This window comes from Geotrypetes seraphini, chromosome 4 (assembly GCF_902459505.1).
Source record: "Geotrypetes seraphini chromosome 4, aGeoSer1.1, whole genome shotgun sequence".
NCBI lineage: Eukaryota > Metazoa > Chordata > Amphibia > Gymnophiona > Dermophiidae > Geotrypetes > Geotrypetes seraphini.
The window spans coordinates 96,990,678-97,007,041 of record NC_047087.1 but is presented as its reverse complement, the minus strand read 5'-3'; the positions used below and the strand labels follow the sequence as shown (position 1 = coordinate 97,007,041).

Genomic DNA, 16,364 nt, shown 5'->3' with positions numbered 1-16,364 from the left:
GCCGTGGTAGCAGACCGCTGGGTGCGATGGACCTCTGGTCTGACCCAGTGGTGGCAACTTCTTATGTTCTTATGTACAGGGTTTCAAGGAAGGTTAAGATAGGTTCCTAAAGGATGAGGGGATTGAGGGTTTCAGATAGATGTAGAGGTAGATTACAGAAATGGTCAGGAACTACTTCACAGGTCACAGACCTGATGGGCCGCCGTGGGAGCAGACCGCTGGGTGCGATGGACCTCTGGTCTGACCCAGTGGTGGCAACTTCTTATGTTCTTATGGCCGTTTGGGGGAGGGTGGCTGGAGAGGGCTTCAATGGCTGGGAGGGTTTAGATGGGCTGGAGTAGGTTTCAACAGAGATTTTGGCAGTTAGAACCCAAGCACAGTACCGGGTAGAGCTTTGGATTCTTGCCCAGAAATAGCTAAGAAGAAAAAATTAAAAAAATTTAAATTGAATCAGGTTGGGCAGACTGGATGGACCATTCGGGTCTTTATCTGCCGTCATCTACTATGTTACTATGTTCTGGTATGGATAATAAAGAATTGTGATTTGCATCAATTCAAACCATACTAACAGTTCTCTGACAACTTTTATGCTAAAGGCCCTATGCCAACTTTCTGGCAAATCTATGCACTAATGGATAAATCGATGGATAGACAAATGGAAGCACCCTTGACAATAGGACCTCTCACACTGGCAAAATACATCTAGAAAAATATAAAATCAAATAAAATGTAACTATATATTTTTTTATAGCTGGACAAAGTAATTCAGAAACACAAAGAGAGTCACAAGAGAATGTTGGAGCAGCTCTTAATGGTAGAAAAATCACAGCGGCAAACTTTGTATGAGCTGGAAGACGAGAAAAGGAAGCACACGGAATATATGGAGAAGAGCGATGAATTCACAAATTTACTAGAGCAAGAGCGTGAAAGGTAAGACTACACAGATACCAAATGCATACTTCTATGAATACTGTTCCCACTACTGCAAATGTACTGAAATGTACATGTGTAATCAAGGCTTTGTTTTCAGATCAAAAAGGTCATTTTTAAGACTGCATTTTATAGATTTCTCCAAACATCTGTCCATAGGAAATGATGCTTAAATCTCTGGGTATGATATAACTGCTTAAAAATGAAGCAAATCATCTTCTTTCCTGATTTGAGGTACTTAAAGCCTGTAATTAGTAATAGTAGTGGGGACCGGATGGAACACAGGCACCCCTGTGAGCACCCCTAAGCACAATAAGAGGATACCCAGTCCTTACTTCTAGACTGTAGACTTGGCAGGTTCCAGATCTACATTTGGGTCAGGAGGTGCACCAAAGCAGCAATTTATATGCTGCAACATTAATACTACATCCATGAAAAACATCATGTTTCAAGTTTGATTTTGATGTCATTAAGAAGATAATTTGATAACATAGGGCCCCTTTTACAAAGCTGTGGTAGCGATTTTCCTACATCAAATACTCTGAAGCCCATAGAAACTGAATGGGCTTCGGTAGATTTGCCACAGGGAAATCGCTACTGCGGTTTTGTAAAACAGGCCCATAGGTTCTAACACTTACACACTGATTACTTGTGTAAATGTTTAGAACCGTGGTTCTCAACCAGTGTTATGGGATACACGATGTCTCTTGAAATATCCATAACTGGTCCCTATTCCTACTTTGCTGTTGCTGTCAGTCCCAAATAGAAATGCTGTAGGTCTGCTGGCCATATATTCTGTTTGTTAAATAGTTTCTGAGCATTTGCAGGGTTTTGTGTTATTTCACAGTATCTGATAGTAGAAGGATTTTGTGTTACTGTTACTGAGGTAACAGAAGAATTTGAAAATACATTTGTTTTGTATGATAAGCTGTATAGACTTGATGGTGAGGTTATGAATTTGCCTATTATATAATCTCATATGGCAAAACTACATGCAACTCATCAGTCCCAGATTTATCACTGACAAAGTGAAGATCAAAACTTCTTTGCTTTATAAACTGTTGTTAAAATTCAAGTAAATTCTGCTTAAGAATATTTTATATTTCCTGCTTAATCAGTTTTCAGAATAAAACATTTCTAAGTTTTTTGCTATTGTTGTTTAGCTGTGAATTTTAGGGCTCCTTTTACAAAGGTGCGCTCGCGCGCTAAAATGCCCCGCGCGCTAGCCGCTACCGCCTCCTTTTAAGCAGGCGGTAGTTTTTCAGCTAGCGCGCACTATAGCACGCACTAATCGTGTGTGCGCGCTAAAAACGCTAGCGCACCTTCGTCAAAGGAGCCCTTAGTGTTCAGTGTATCACATACAAGAACACTTTCTGTCAGGCATGTCAGAACAGAAGAAAGGCTGAAAACCACTAGTTTAGAATAATGGCATTTATGTCTACATGTGCACACACAAACACACATAACTGCCAATTTGCCAAGTGTTATTCTGTAATACCTATTTAGCTTACATAACACCTATTTGAACAGAGCTTGGGCACAGTATGGGGGCTCAAGCATACACACAACTTATACAATACTGTACAGCTCCTCGGTATCTTTCTTCTATCTCCCTACTCTCCTCCACGGGAACTCCATTCATCTGGTAAGTCATTCTTATCTGTACCCTTCTCCACTGCCAACTCAAAATTCCCTTCATCTTGTTGCACCATATACCTGGAACAGACTTCCTGTGTTGGTACATCATGCTCCGTCTCTTTCCCTATTCAAATCTAGGCTATAAGTCTGCCTTTTTTAAGCTGTTTTTAACTTTTAACCTCTCATTTGCCTGTTCAGTACCCATGTTTGTTTAAAACAAGCACCTCTTGAGGTAGACGGAAGTGCCTTGCCATTGGTCTGCCCTCATCTCTTCTTTGTCTTCTATCAATGATGTATTTCCTATTCCTTTATTATACAGTATTTCTTTAAATGTTATATAGCTTTGTAAACCCTCCAGAGTGTTCTTGAAATGAGCGGTATATCAAAATACTGAAACTTAGATAATTAACTCCTTAATCCCTTATTTGTCCTCTTCATCTGCCTTGAATAAACTGCAGATTCTGTCAAGAAGGGACTGTCTCTTATATGTTTTGTGTACAGTGCTGTGTACTTCTAATAGCTGTACAGAATAGATAGATTGTAGTTGTAGGAAGTCACATGGATATCTACAGCACTTAGGTCAGCAATTCCCAACCCAATCCTCAGAGCATACTTAGTCACATAAGGTTTTCAAGATATCTACAATGAATATGCATGAGATAGATTTGCATGAGCTGCCTCAATTGCATACAAATCTAAGGAAAAATTATGTTCTTACCGAACAATTTTCTTTCCTTCAGACACAACAGATGAATCCAGAGACAAGTGGGATGTGTCCATCGACCAGCAGGTAGAGATAGAGTACTGATCTGAACTTAGCCTTATTGGATGTATAGCCTCCTGGCCAACAACTATTGCTCATTGCAAAGCATTAGGCAAGTGGTCCCACAAAACTCTCTCACACAGATGATTTGTTTTGTTTTTTGTACTGAAAAAACAAAAAACAAACCATAAACCCCGATCTAAAACAAAATATCCCGAAATTCGCCCATAATTCCAAAAATCTGAGTAAGTGTGGGACTCTGGATTCATCTGCATTTAAAGGAAAGAAAATTCTCAGGTAAGAACATAATTTTTCTTTCCTTAGCATCAGCACCAGAGACAAGTGAGATGTAGGAAAGTGTGCCTTAAGTAGGGAGGGCAGCAATCATTGCTCACGCAATAATTAAAACCTCAAAGAAAGCATCAGTCTACAACATCTGATCAAGTTAAGCTATGAATACCAATCAGCCGCTTTGCTAATATCTAATGAAAAACATCTAGACTCCGCCCAAGAAGGCACAGAGCCCTAACCCTGCAGTAGAAGGAAGCTGTGGATCAGAAAGCCCATAAGCAAAAACTATGGCCCCCCCTAATCTAATGGGCTACTGTAGGCTAGGTGGCTACCACCCCTTAATTGCACATGCAACCGTATGAATTGCTGGCCTGAATGATGAACCCCATCTGTAAAAATAAGAAACCACATGAGCACACGCCAAGGTTGAAAGGTAACTAAGAGTAAGACTACTCTACAGTAGCACTAAAGGTACTGATAAAACCCTTATCACAAATCATGATGGTAGCCAAAGACTATAGCAGGACTTATAACATTGAATATATCATACATCCAGAAGAGATGAACCAATGGACATAGTAATGGAACATCAAGCAAAGCAGAAACAAGCGGATAGGGCTAGAATGAGCAGCAAGCCTCTAACTCACGTTCTCTGTAGACAGGACCAGTGAAGGCTCATCTACTATAATAAAATGCTGAGCGCGCATGTGCACTCTTACCTGCATGTTCCGTTTTCTGTGATCTGTAGGTCCCTGGCTGGCAGGAGTGCGCATGCGCGCTTAGCTGTGGCTGATTGATGGAGGCAGGAAACACGCCGCAACTCCCCCCTCCCACCCTCACTCATCCACCGCCAGAGAAACCTCGCTAGGGCTGGCCGCAGTGGACTGCGAGGCGGTCGTTGGGAAGCGGGCAGGTGCTGGTGGCGTTCGCAGGCACCAAATTGGCGCTCGGGGGCAGGAAGATAGAGACGGGCCTTAATGGCCTTTCGCAAGCATGCCGGTGTGGGCGGCAAATCAGTTCCAGCTCATCTGCTGCAGCCAGAACAACCTGCCTGAGAGCAGCCGCCAGCGAGGTGTTTGGAGGAGGCAAAATGGTGAGAGGGAAAGAGATTCAGTGAGGGGACAGAAGGGGAAGGGAGAGAGACTGACATGAGGTCCGTACCGGTGGGACAAAAGGGGTGCTGCTGGACAGGGGGAGCAGGGAAGAGGTGCTACTGGACAGGGGGGAGATAAAAGGAAGGGAGAAGGTTTATTGCTGGACAGGGGGAGCAGGGAAGAGGTGCTGCTGGACAGGGGGGAGGTAAAACAAAGGGAGAAGGGCTGCTGCTGGACAGGGGGAGCAGGCAAGGGATGGTGGTGGATAGGGGGGGAGGTAAAACGAAGGGAGAAGGGCTTCTGCTGGACAGGGAGAGCAGGAAAGGGGTGCTGCTGGACAGGGGAGATGTAAAACGAAGGGAGAAGGACTGCTGCTGGACAGGGGGAGCAGGCAAGGGATGGTGGTGGACAGCCGAGGAAAGAGAAAGACAGAAAGAAAGAAAGATAAAAAGTCAGAAAGCGGCCAAGGAGAGAGAGAGAGAGAAAGACAGACACACACATCTATTCTAGCACCCGTTAATGTAACGGGCTAATAGACTAGTGACATAATAAAGAGCCTATCTGATGACGAGTGACGTAATGATCTTTTGGATCTAGAAGCATGTGATGTTGATGTTCGTAGATGCTGCAATGCAGGATATCGATGCTTTAATACAAAGTGTCCATGCAATGTAGAATGGCGCTGCATCGATGTAGACCTGGAATCGGTACCATGTAGCCTTGAAGTGCTCAGGCTTGGCCTATACCAAAGGAGTCAATGTAAACACCAGTGCTGAATGAAACTTAAACAGATCACCAAGCTCCCTGTGGAGGGACTCCTTCAGTTGACCTCTGTAGAGCTGCACTGGTACCCTTGGCTCAACAGCTGGTACCATCAGTGTTGCAGGGTGTTGAGAGGTGGGAGACCTCAATGAGGATGCACACCCCCTTAGGAGACATAGCCTGCACTGAAGGAGATTGATGGCACTGACATGTGCCTGTTTTGTGCCAGTCAATTTATTGGGGGCATATTTTTATGTATAATAATAATAATAACTTTATTCTTTTATACCGCCATAACCAAAAGTTCTAGGTGGTTTACACTAAAAAGAGCTGGACAATCAGTGAAATACAATAATACAGCAAAAAAATACAAATATTTATAAAATAGAATTTCAATAATAAAACTCACTAAGTAATAAACTTATCAAACAAAGTGGTCTTAATCAATTTCCGAAGACCGCAATAATTGGCTGCTCGCAAATGGCATATGACCAAGTCTTGATGGTTCAAGATGGCCGCAAGCGCTTTAGGAAAAAGCGGCCACCAGAGAGCCATCTCCCAGTGATGCGCTCTTCAACAGAGGAGTCAGCACGGCAAACCAGACATATGCCCAATGATATTAACTATATTGCACTGTGAGCACTGTATATTCCCTCCTCTGCTCCATATATTGTAATCTTAACACCACAGAGTTCCCAAAAGGTAATTAAAAAATGCAAAGAAACACTCACCTGAACAAAAAAACAAACAAACGGTAAACTGAAGGAGCAGGGAAACAAACTTCCGGAAGTAACAGGGATCTCACTTCTGTCAAGAGTAAGAAGCCGGGAAAACTCTTACCTGAATCTTTGCCTCCATTTTTTTTTTTTTTTAAATCAGCTTGTGGGAAAGGAGAAATGCACAGAAGCCTGAATGGAAGGGTAGGGACCTGGGTTGATCAGGTGTATCCCTAGGAGTTTGGGAAAAGGACATGATGGGACCAGGTGTAACCCCTAAAGCTAGCACCACTCAGCCAGAACACCCCTCAACTCAACTGACCAAGGCCTAGACAAGAGTTAACAAGCAGAAACTAGAAGCTGTGAGAAACATATCCATATGCCTGCTGGAGATAGAGTATACTGGTTGGCCAGGAGGTTGTACATCCAATAAGGCTGAGTTCAAATCAGTATTGTATGTCTACCTGCTGGTAGATGGACACAATCCAATTGGTCTCTGGATTCATCTGCTGCTGGCGCTAAAGAATTGATTAATATTCCTTGTGGATATCCTGAAAATCTGATGGGCTAGGTGTGCCCCAAGCACTGGATTGGGAATGGCTGACATTCCATTATAGCTGGCATTAAGTGTTTGCACCTAAATATTATGCATGCATATATTCAAAAATGCTAGTATTCCATAAAAGACAGTAGATGCCTTTGTTCCTTTATAGAATAGACTCCTACCAAATGCCCTGCTGTAGAATTGCCTCTAAGAAAGTAATTGTATAACACATGTGCTATAGAACATACTTTGACTATCGATGCAATCACTTCCACCTTCTCAAGAGCAAGTGTAAATAAAGAAGCGTACTTTACAAATGTACCCACATAGATTAATGTATTTAATGAATCGCACACTTATGTTCTAAGTTCACCCATGCTGACCAAACCCTACACCATCATGTTATGGCACGTATTTTTATGCCAGTCGGTATTTTGTAAGAAGACCTTGACATATGTGTGGTTCCATATATTGTATGCAGGGATGACTATAAAATGATTCCCTTTATTTTTAAGGGTAGGTCTTTAATGAAAGTATCATGAAAGTTTGGTTTAAAATACTACATAACATTTTGCGAGATTAAAGTGCATGTGAGGGCAGATCACCAAACACTTTGCACAGTATACGCTGAAGTCTAATACTGGTGGAAGGGATGAGGTTGGGGGCATTGGAGGAGAATTCTGCAATCACTACGATTGCACAGGAATACTCAGTAATCAGCAGAGTTCCCTGTGAATATGGCTGCAATCCACTCCACTTCTAACAAATGTCCAGCCTTGTTGCTGGTGGTAAGGCAGACCTTACATGACCTGGCAGTTACCATATGTACAAACGCTGCTAGTTGGGGAAGTGGTGTTGAAAGCTAGAGAGGTATTACGTGGCTCCAGCAGAAAGACATTCACAGTCTCATGACTCAGAATTAGTCTTCCAGCCTGCCAAATCTCTACAGCTGTGAAGTTTGGAGAGGTACTATTTTTTGTTGTCTAAAGGACCTTTTGGTTTTTCATGGAGGGTTAGGGTCTTTATAACAAGAAACATGGTAACAGTGCAGAATTTACAGCCACACTTTCTCTCCAGTGTTAACTGGTCATTGTAAACTTGGTATGCTTTGTAAAGTACAGTTTGCAGATTACTTGATTTGTTATTGCCAGTATTATATTTCCCCACACAGGGATTACATTTCAGTTCAGCATGTGTAATTAAAATAAAGCCTGGTATGAAGCAATCTACTGCAAAATTCTTTAACTCTCTTCAAAATGATGTAATCGGGGGAGGGGGGGGGAGAAAGGTGGAGGGGAGAGAGGGTTGGCCATTAAGGAGAGGTTAGAGGTCAGTGGTGAGAATAAGGATCATGCTATTCCACTGGCCTAGTAGAAGTTTGGATTCATCACCCTATGCTTGTCTACCCAACTTTCTCTTCTCAGTTAGAATGCTTTGTTGTGCTGTATTTAGGTTTACTTTAACCAAAATTTATTTTTACAAAGTAGTAATAATCACAAAGTTTTAGAGAGAAAAAAAAAGCCCTAATTTTAAATTATTACAGCATTTAAAAGATGGAGTGCCTTCCTAGCCACAGATTTGAGAGGCCTAAATATTTATTCTCCTACTGCTAGGGGTAGTTTGTATTTGCTACCCTTTAATATTTTTTCCTGTCAGTCTCACTATTGCCCATACTTCTTTCCCAAGCTCTCCTTATACATTCACAATACCCAGGGCAGGATCCCCACACTTTTTGGGCTTGTGAGCTTCTTTTAAAATGACCAAGTCAAAATGATCTACCAACAATAAAATTTTAAAAAAACACAAAGCACACTGTATGCAGAGAAAATGTTAATTATCATTTATATTCGGGGGGGTTTTCCCAAGAAGTCAAGGCAGACGACTTTAAAATATGCAATGACACCACAGTAACTATACAAAAATAGACAAATATACCCCCTCCCTTTTCACTAAACCGCGATAGCATTTTTAGCACAGGGAGCTGGCTGAATGCCCCGTGCTGCTCCTGACGCTCATAGGCTCCCTGCGCTAAAAAACGCTATCGCAGTTTAGTAAAAGGGGGCCATAGTGCAAAATACAGACAGCAGATATAAATTCTCAAAACGGATACATTTTGATCACTAAATTTAAAATAAAATCATTTCTCCTACCTTTGCTGTCTGGTAATTTCATGAGTCTCTGGTTGCACTTCCTTCTTCTGACTGTAAATCCAATATTTCTTTCTTTCTGCCTCCTGCATGCTTCCTCTCCTCCAGACCTCATTTTATTCCCCAACTAACATCTCTCTCTGTCCTTCCATGAGTCCAACTTTTTCTTCCTCTCTCCTTGCCCCCCCTTTCTTTGTCTGTCTTTCTTTCTCCCTGCCCCCCTTTCTTTCTTTCTGTATGTCTCTCTCTCCCCCCCCAAACCACCGCCGCTGATGATTTCTCCCTGCTTCTCCGAAGCCAGGCCAGGCACGTACAAGTGCCGGGCCCACAAGTCTTCCCCCCCCAATCAATTCTGACGTCGGAGAGGAAGTTGGCTGGCCCGGAACTTCCTCTACGACATCAGAATTGATGTCGGGAGGGAAGACTGTGGGCCCGGTGCTTGTACGCGCCTGGCCTGGCATCAGGGAAGCAGGGAGGGACGGGGTATGTGTGGGGGTCCAGGTAACAGAAGCAACAGGGAATAGGCATCTTCCCTGCTGATCTTCATGCGGGGATCCTGGAGGCCGAGGCAGGAGGGATGCCCACTTCCTCATGCCTCAATAACCTGGATCCCCCCCATCCTGCTCAAAAGGTAAGCAGAGTAGTGCAGCCAAAATGATTTGGACCCATAAATTGAGGATCAAAACCATCCTCTTCTACTTCTGGTCTTTCTCTGCTGTCATCTATTACATTCCAGTATAACAGCAATGTTTGTTAATTCCAGATTTAATTGCATGACATGTGGAGAGGCATTTTCAAAACAAATGTCTAAGTCTAACTTGGATGTTTCCCGCTAAATGACCAAAGTCAGAAGTACAGAAGAGTCAATTTTCGAATGGGACATCCAAATAATTATTGGCCGCCAAAACATCTAGACTGCCATGATGTCTAACTTTATCTGTCATTTTCAACCACATAGACATGCCAACAGAGTAGTGGGCACCTTAGAAGGCACTGCTGTGAACTTTACACAAAGGGTGCCAGATATATATCTCACCATATACGCCTTATAATTTATGCTGAGCCTTCCAAAACTCCTCAAAACCCTACTATACCCACCTACCACCTCAATAGCCCTTATGGCTGCAGGTGGTAGTATAGTGAGGTTTTGGTGAGCTCATACTTAACACCATAGATGTTGTGGTTAGAGTACCTTATGGGTTTGGCTTCTCCTCACTATGGTTTACTAGCCTACCCACCTGGATACTTTAGACACCTGTGTGATGCTCTACTAGGATTTCACATACTACCGTGTTACCCTGAAAATAAGCCCTAGCATGATTTTCGGGGTAGGTCCTAATATAAGCCCTACCCCAAAAATAAGCCCTAGTTAAGATCACTCCCTCCCATCCCTTTGTGCACCAGAATCCCACCGACCGCCTCACATACCTCTGAAGCCTCAAAACCAGTAGCAGCACTCTGAACGGGTTGCTTTGTGGCCTTCCCCACCGGGGCCTTCCCTCTGCTGCTTCACTGAAGATGTCATCAGTTACGCGGCAGAGGGAAGGCCCCAGCAGGGAAAACCACGAAACAGCCTGTTCAGAGCGCTGCCATCGGTTTTGAGGCTTCGGAGGTATGTAAGGTGGTCAGAGATGTTCTGGTGCACAAAGGGATGGGTGGGAGGGTTGGTAGGGTTCCAGTGCACAAAGGGATGGGAGGAAGGGATAGGTATAACATAGCAAGTGTCAAGGGTAGATACCATGTTTCCCCGAAAATAAGCCCTATTGCGTTTTTTGGAGCACAAATTAACATAAGACCCTGTCTTATTTTGGAGGAAAAACATTAGGTGCTGCTGCTCTAGAGATAGATTTATTGTGGGGGAGAGGGGGGTCAGTTACTACTGGGGGAGGATGGGAGACCATTACTTAATCCCTCCAACAGTCATCTGGTCAGTTTGGGTAATTTTTGGCACTTAGATGCTTCCAAAAGAGATCTAGCCCAAAACATCAAAGTTCCATCCAGGATGTTTTGCAAAAGGTTTGATTATTCCTGCAAGATGTCCAAGTCTTGCCTGCCCAATGCACGTCCATAACATGCCTCTTAACACGCCCCTCTTGAACTCTGGATGCACAGCAGGTGAAACATCTCGCTAGACATCCAGGAAAATGGTTTTGATTATCGGCACTAGGATGTCCTAGCGATTAGGACATCCAAGTGCCGACTTAGGTGGTTTCTTTGGATGTTTTAGTTTTTTGATTATGCCCCTACTAATGTTTATGTTTTTTTCTTTTGCTAGATGCAACCCCAGTTTTCCTTCCTGTGTAATTGGGATTTTGATGGGGATTATGGCAACGTATCTGACTTGTGTTAAGTAGAATAAATGAAGAACTATTACAAAATATATGAATGACAAAAATGAACAGTAGCTCCCAGGTTCACACTGTGCAAATTGAACTATCCCTTTCTTATTCCCATGGATGACAAAATTAAAATTTCTCAACTTAAAAAGACAGGAAACATGACTATCTGGTCTGCTCCAGATGGTATAAAAGGCATGCTCTATCTGCAATACTTCCTTCTGGATAAGAACAGCTGACAGATGGAAAAGTCTGGGTGTGAGAATGCTGAACAAATTCCAGAGCTAAATGCTGCACAGATACATGTGCCTGTTTTCAGTTTTTGTGACACAGTGTTTCCCAACCCTGTCTGGGAGACGCACATAGCCAGTAGGGTTTTCAGGAGTCCTAGCAATGAATATGCATGAGATAGATTTAAGTCTCTAATATATGGGCAACGAAATGGCAGATGAAGTTCAACATTGAGAAATGTAAAGTATTACATGTGGGGAGCAGAAACTCGGGGTACAACTATAAAATGGGAGGGATGTTATTGAATAAGAGTACCCAGGAAAGGGACTTGGGGGTAATGGTGGACATGACAATGAAGCCGTCGGCACAGTGTGCAGCGGCCGCTAAGAGAGCGAATAGAATGCTTGGTATAATCAAAAAGGGTATTACAGCCAGAACGAAAGAAGTTATCCTGCCGTTGTATCGGGCGATGGTGCGCCCGCATTTGGAGTACTGCGTCCAATATTGGTCGCCGTATCTTAAGAAGGATATGGCATTAGTCGAGAGAGTTCAAAGGAGAGCAACACGTCTGATAATAGGTATGGAAAACCTGTCATATTCTGAGAGATTGGAGAAGCTGGGTCTCTTTTCCCTGGAGAAGAGGAGACTTAGAGGGGATATGATAGAGACTTACAAGATCATGAGGGGCATAGAGAGAGTGGAGAGGGACAGATTCTTCAAACTTTCGAAAAATAAGAGAACAAGAGGGCATTCGGAAAAGTTGAAAGGGGACAGATTCAAAACAAATGCTAGGAAGTTCTTCTTTACCCAACGTGTGGTGGACACCTGGAATGCGCTTCCAGAGGACGTTATAAGGCAGAGTACGGTACTGGGGTTCAAGAAAGGATTGGACAAATTCCTACTGGAAATGGGAATAGAGGGGTACAGATAAAAGATTACTGCACAGGTCCTGGACCTGTTGGGCCGCCGCGTGAGCGGACTGCTGGGCACGATGGACCTCGGGTCTGACCCAGCAGAGGCATTTCTTATGTTCTTATGAAAGCAATCTTACTCACTGTGGTGATCCTGAAGACCTGACCTGCTATGTGTGCCCCCAGGACAGAGCTAAAAAGCACCAGGGTAGGACACTTCACTTCTTTTTACTCCCCTCCTGTTTTTCACACATCAGTTCATATATTTCACTAGATTCAACAGACCTAAAGGCAATACAAGAATAATTAAACTTCCAAAGCTCTCAGCAAACTATTTTATGCAAGACACAAAAGTATATTGCAGCTGTCTCCACCAATAACCAAAATGTCATATTAAAATATAAGGCTCAATATTATTTGGCTATTGAACATATTTAAGATCCTATTTACCGTAACAAGTGATTTCTCTCATTTGGGGGGGGAGGGTCTAAGCAATAAAACTTGTGCTTCAAAATGCCAATAAAAATTTTACTTGAAAATGAATAATCCATTTAGGGACATCTTAATGCATGCTAAGTTTTAGTAAACGGACTTTAGCATACTAACACACATTAAATTCACTATTGACCTTCTCATATGTTCGATCCTCTAATGCTGATTTATTGGTAATCTCCTCATCCTCAAAACTGAAGCAAGATTATTCTCACAGCATGGCTTTCAACTGTCTGTCATCCTTTTCCTGGAATCTTTGCCTCTTCATCTCCCTTATTAAGTTTAAGTCAGCTTGGCTTTTTTACACAGACAGATCTTCCCCACATTCCTGAGCTAAATTGGTTTTCTCCGCTGTTCCTGATCTGTTTTCCCTTCTTTCTGCAGTTTTGTCACCTGCTTATTATTTATTAAATTCATTTTCATAAGAACAGAAGAATAGCCTTACTGGTCCAGACCAATGGTCCATCAAGCCCAGTAGCCCGTTCTCACGGTGGCCAATCCAGGTCACTAGTACCTAGCCAAAACCCAAGGAGTAGCAATATTCCATGCTACCGATCCAGGGTAAGCAACAAGCTCGGAATGGGTTACAGATTAACATGCATAATATAACGTTAACAGGTTACAATTTGCCATAGCTACAGTACAAGTTTTTTAATACATGTTTTTTATCCTAACTCAACACATACTAGGGATCTAATACCAATACACATAATATACAGTTTACAGGTTACAGTTTGCCGTAGTTATAGTGCAAGAATTTTCAATACAATTTTTTATCTGAACGCCCCCCCCCCCCCCCCCATATTCTATAACTCTTGCCACTCCACTCTAAGGGCCAAATTCTATAAATGGCGTCCCAATTGTAGGCAGAGGTATGCATCCTACTGCTGTCTAACCAGCCAATTAGGATGCATGTTTAAACCACTCCCCCCCCAAAAAAAAAAAACAAACCCTGAGGCAGGCTGCCTACACTGTAGGCATCTGTTGTGTTTGAGGGAGATGCGTAAAGACACTTAAACTCACCCAAGGCTGGGTGTGGGCGTGGTTTCACCCGGAAGTGGCCTTGATTGAGCTTAAAGGGCCCTAGGTGTCTCCCTAGGGCAGTGATAGGCACCTGAAATGTAGGCCATTGAAATACTGGCCTACATTTCAATTAGATGCGGCAGCTAAATTGATCGTGGCAAGGAAATCTCCATGCTACGATAAGCTGAGCGGCTGTGGAAGGGAACCTGCCCTCCCCTGCGAAGTTGATCAGCAGAAGGGATGCCCTCTCCTTCCTGTCGCCACCCCATCCCTTCGGCAGGAGGAGTGCCCAATTCCTCCTGCTGATACCCCCTCACCCCATAGCATCCCTCAGAAGGAGGAGTGTCCAGTTCTTCCTGCCACCCCCCTCCCCCCCCGAAGCATCATCCCCCAAAAGCATTCCTAAGCTATCCGGTGACCCCACTTCCAGGCCCCCCCCACCTACCTGGAGACCCCAACCAGCATCCCTCCTAACAGGAACACCACCCCCACTCCCCCTGTACCTTTTAAAAAGAAGGTCCAGCCAGAGGCACGCCTGCCACAGCAAAATGGTAGACCTTCACCTTCTCCAGCTTTCCTAATCTCTGAAAACATTTCTTCATCTGTCTGCTCATTTTGTTCCAGGGGATGGTAGTATAACCCTACCTTTATATTCCTTCCTTTCATACATGGAATTTCTATCCATAAGGATTCCACACTACTATCTATGTCATGCAGAATGTTTATTTAATTTGATTTAATTCCCTCTTTAACATATAGCACAACCCCCCCCCCCCCTCCAATTTGATCTACTCTATCCTTGCGATATAATTTGTACCCAGGTAACACAGTGTCCCATTGATGGTCCTCCTTCCACCAGGTCTCCGAGATGCCTATTATATCTATCTCATCATTCAGTGCTATATACTCTAACTCTCCTATTTTATTTTTTTAGGCTTCTAGCATTTGTATACAGACACTTCAAATTGTGTTTTTTTTCCTTGCAACTACAGTCTGCTGAGAAGACAGGGAAAATTTGAGTCTTTTACCCTGCCTTTCACTTAAATCCTCCTGGCTTAATCACCATTATTGGAACTCTCTACTGGAACTCCCTAAACATCCTGTTTCAATAGTATCCTCCAAAGATACCTCACACTGAACCATCCGCTCCTGGGCAACTGTCAGCTTTCCCCCCCATCTCGGTTTACAAGCTGTTCTATCTCCTTTTTAAACGTTAGCGCCAACACCACCCTATTATGATGCAAGTCAATCCAAAAATACAATGATAATACAATATGAGCACCTTGAGGAGTTTTTAAAAAATATTTTTTCTTTTAATATTGGTTTTCAACTGTCATATCACAGAAAGCGAAATTAACAATTCATATAGATGCAAGAACAAAAATCGAAAAATTATATGGTTAGCCAAAATAGGAATTACATAGAAGAATTAAGGTGCACAACAACAATAAAAAGAGGCTTAATATTCCTGCACTGGCAATTGGAGTATACCCAGCAGGGCTGAGGTGCAAAGCATTACCCCCATCCCCCCATGCATCTCTACCTCTCTCCTCTCTCTCTTTCTCTGTCCAATTTTCCTCTTTCATCCTTTCCCCATGTGCCACCATCTCTTTCCCTCTCACTCACATATTCATGCCCAACAATTCTCCCTTTCTATTCCCTCTCTTCTATGATCCAAGTGCCCCTTCCTTCCTTCTGTATCCCATGTTCATGCCACCTCCTTTCCTTCTGAGTTGAGTTTGTGCCCCCTCCCCGCCTTCCAGCCATTGTCCCAGAATTGTGCCCCTCCAATGCTCTCCTTCCCTCCCTTTTCCTTTCGCCCTTTGTCTCAGAAAGATTATATCCCCTTGTTCAAGCCGCACTCGCTCCATCTGCCTTCATTGGCTTGTTGGGGGGATGCGCAGGCAGCGATTCACATGCTGCACGTGGCTGACCCACAAGCCTTCCCTCCAACGTCAGCTCTGACATCAGAGAGAAGATTTCTGGGTCAGCTATGTGCTGTGTGTGAACCGCTGTCAGCTGCGCGTCCCCCCAACAAGCCACTGAAGGCAGAAGGCGCGAGTGCAACAAGGAGGCAACTGGGAAACTCCCCCACCTACACCCCCCCCCCCCACTGATCCGAAGGCTTTCTTCTGACATCAGCTCTGACATCAGAGAGAAGCCCTGTGAGTTGGCTTTGGGAGGGATGGAGGAAAGGTGGGGGGCAGGCAGGGGAGCAGCGGCTTCAGTGGGTGGGGCGGGCAGCAAGGAGGGATCCCCGGCATCAGCAGTGCAGCTTCGACGGATGGGCAGGCAGGGAATATTCTCCACAGTGGCTATGCCACGTTCCCCCAACAAGCGGTCTGCGAACCCCCAAGGGTATGCATACTGTGTGCTGAGAAACACTGGCTTAAACCACACTAAGGGCCAGATTCTCAAAACCTTTAACAAGGTCGCTAAACTAGTTCCAGATGGTTGAGCCTGGAGGGGCCTCAAACAACCTGGAC

General features: G+C 43.8%; 2 protein-coding genes across 8 annotated transcripts in view; one reads left to right on the top strand and one right to left on the bottom strand.

Annotated features, from left to right (window-relative positions):
* CMSS1 (cms1 ribosomal small subunit homolog) overlaps positions 1-16,364 on the bottom strand; it is a 556,569-nt gene that overhangs the window by 283,698 nt on the left and 256,507 nt on the right. The window lies entirely within an intron of this gene.
* The window catches only part of FILIP1L (filamin A interacting protein 1 like), a 410,054-nt gene that overhangs the window by 217,842 nt on the left and 175,848 nt on the right, over positions 1-16,364 (top strand). For both annotated transcript variants that reach the window (XM_033940862.1, XM_033940864.1), the window contains one exon: positions 752-930. In XM_033940862.1, the coding sequence (XP_033796753.1) occupies positions 752-930 (179 nt within the window). The remainder of the gene's footprint in view (positions 1-751; positions 931-16,364) is intronic.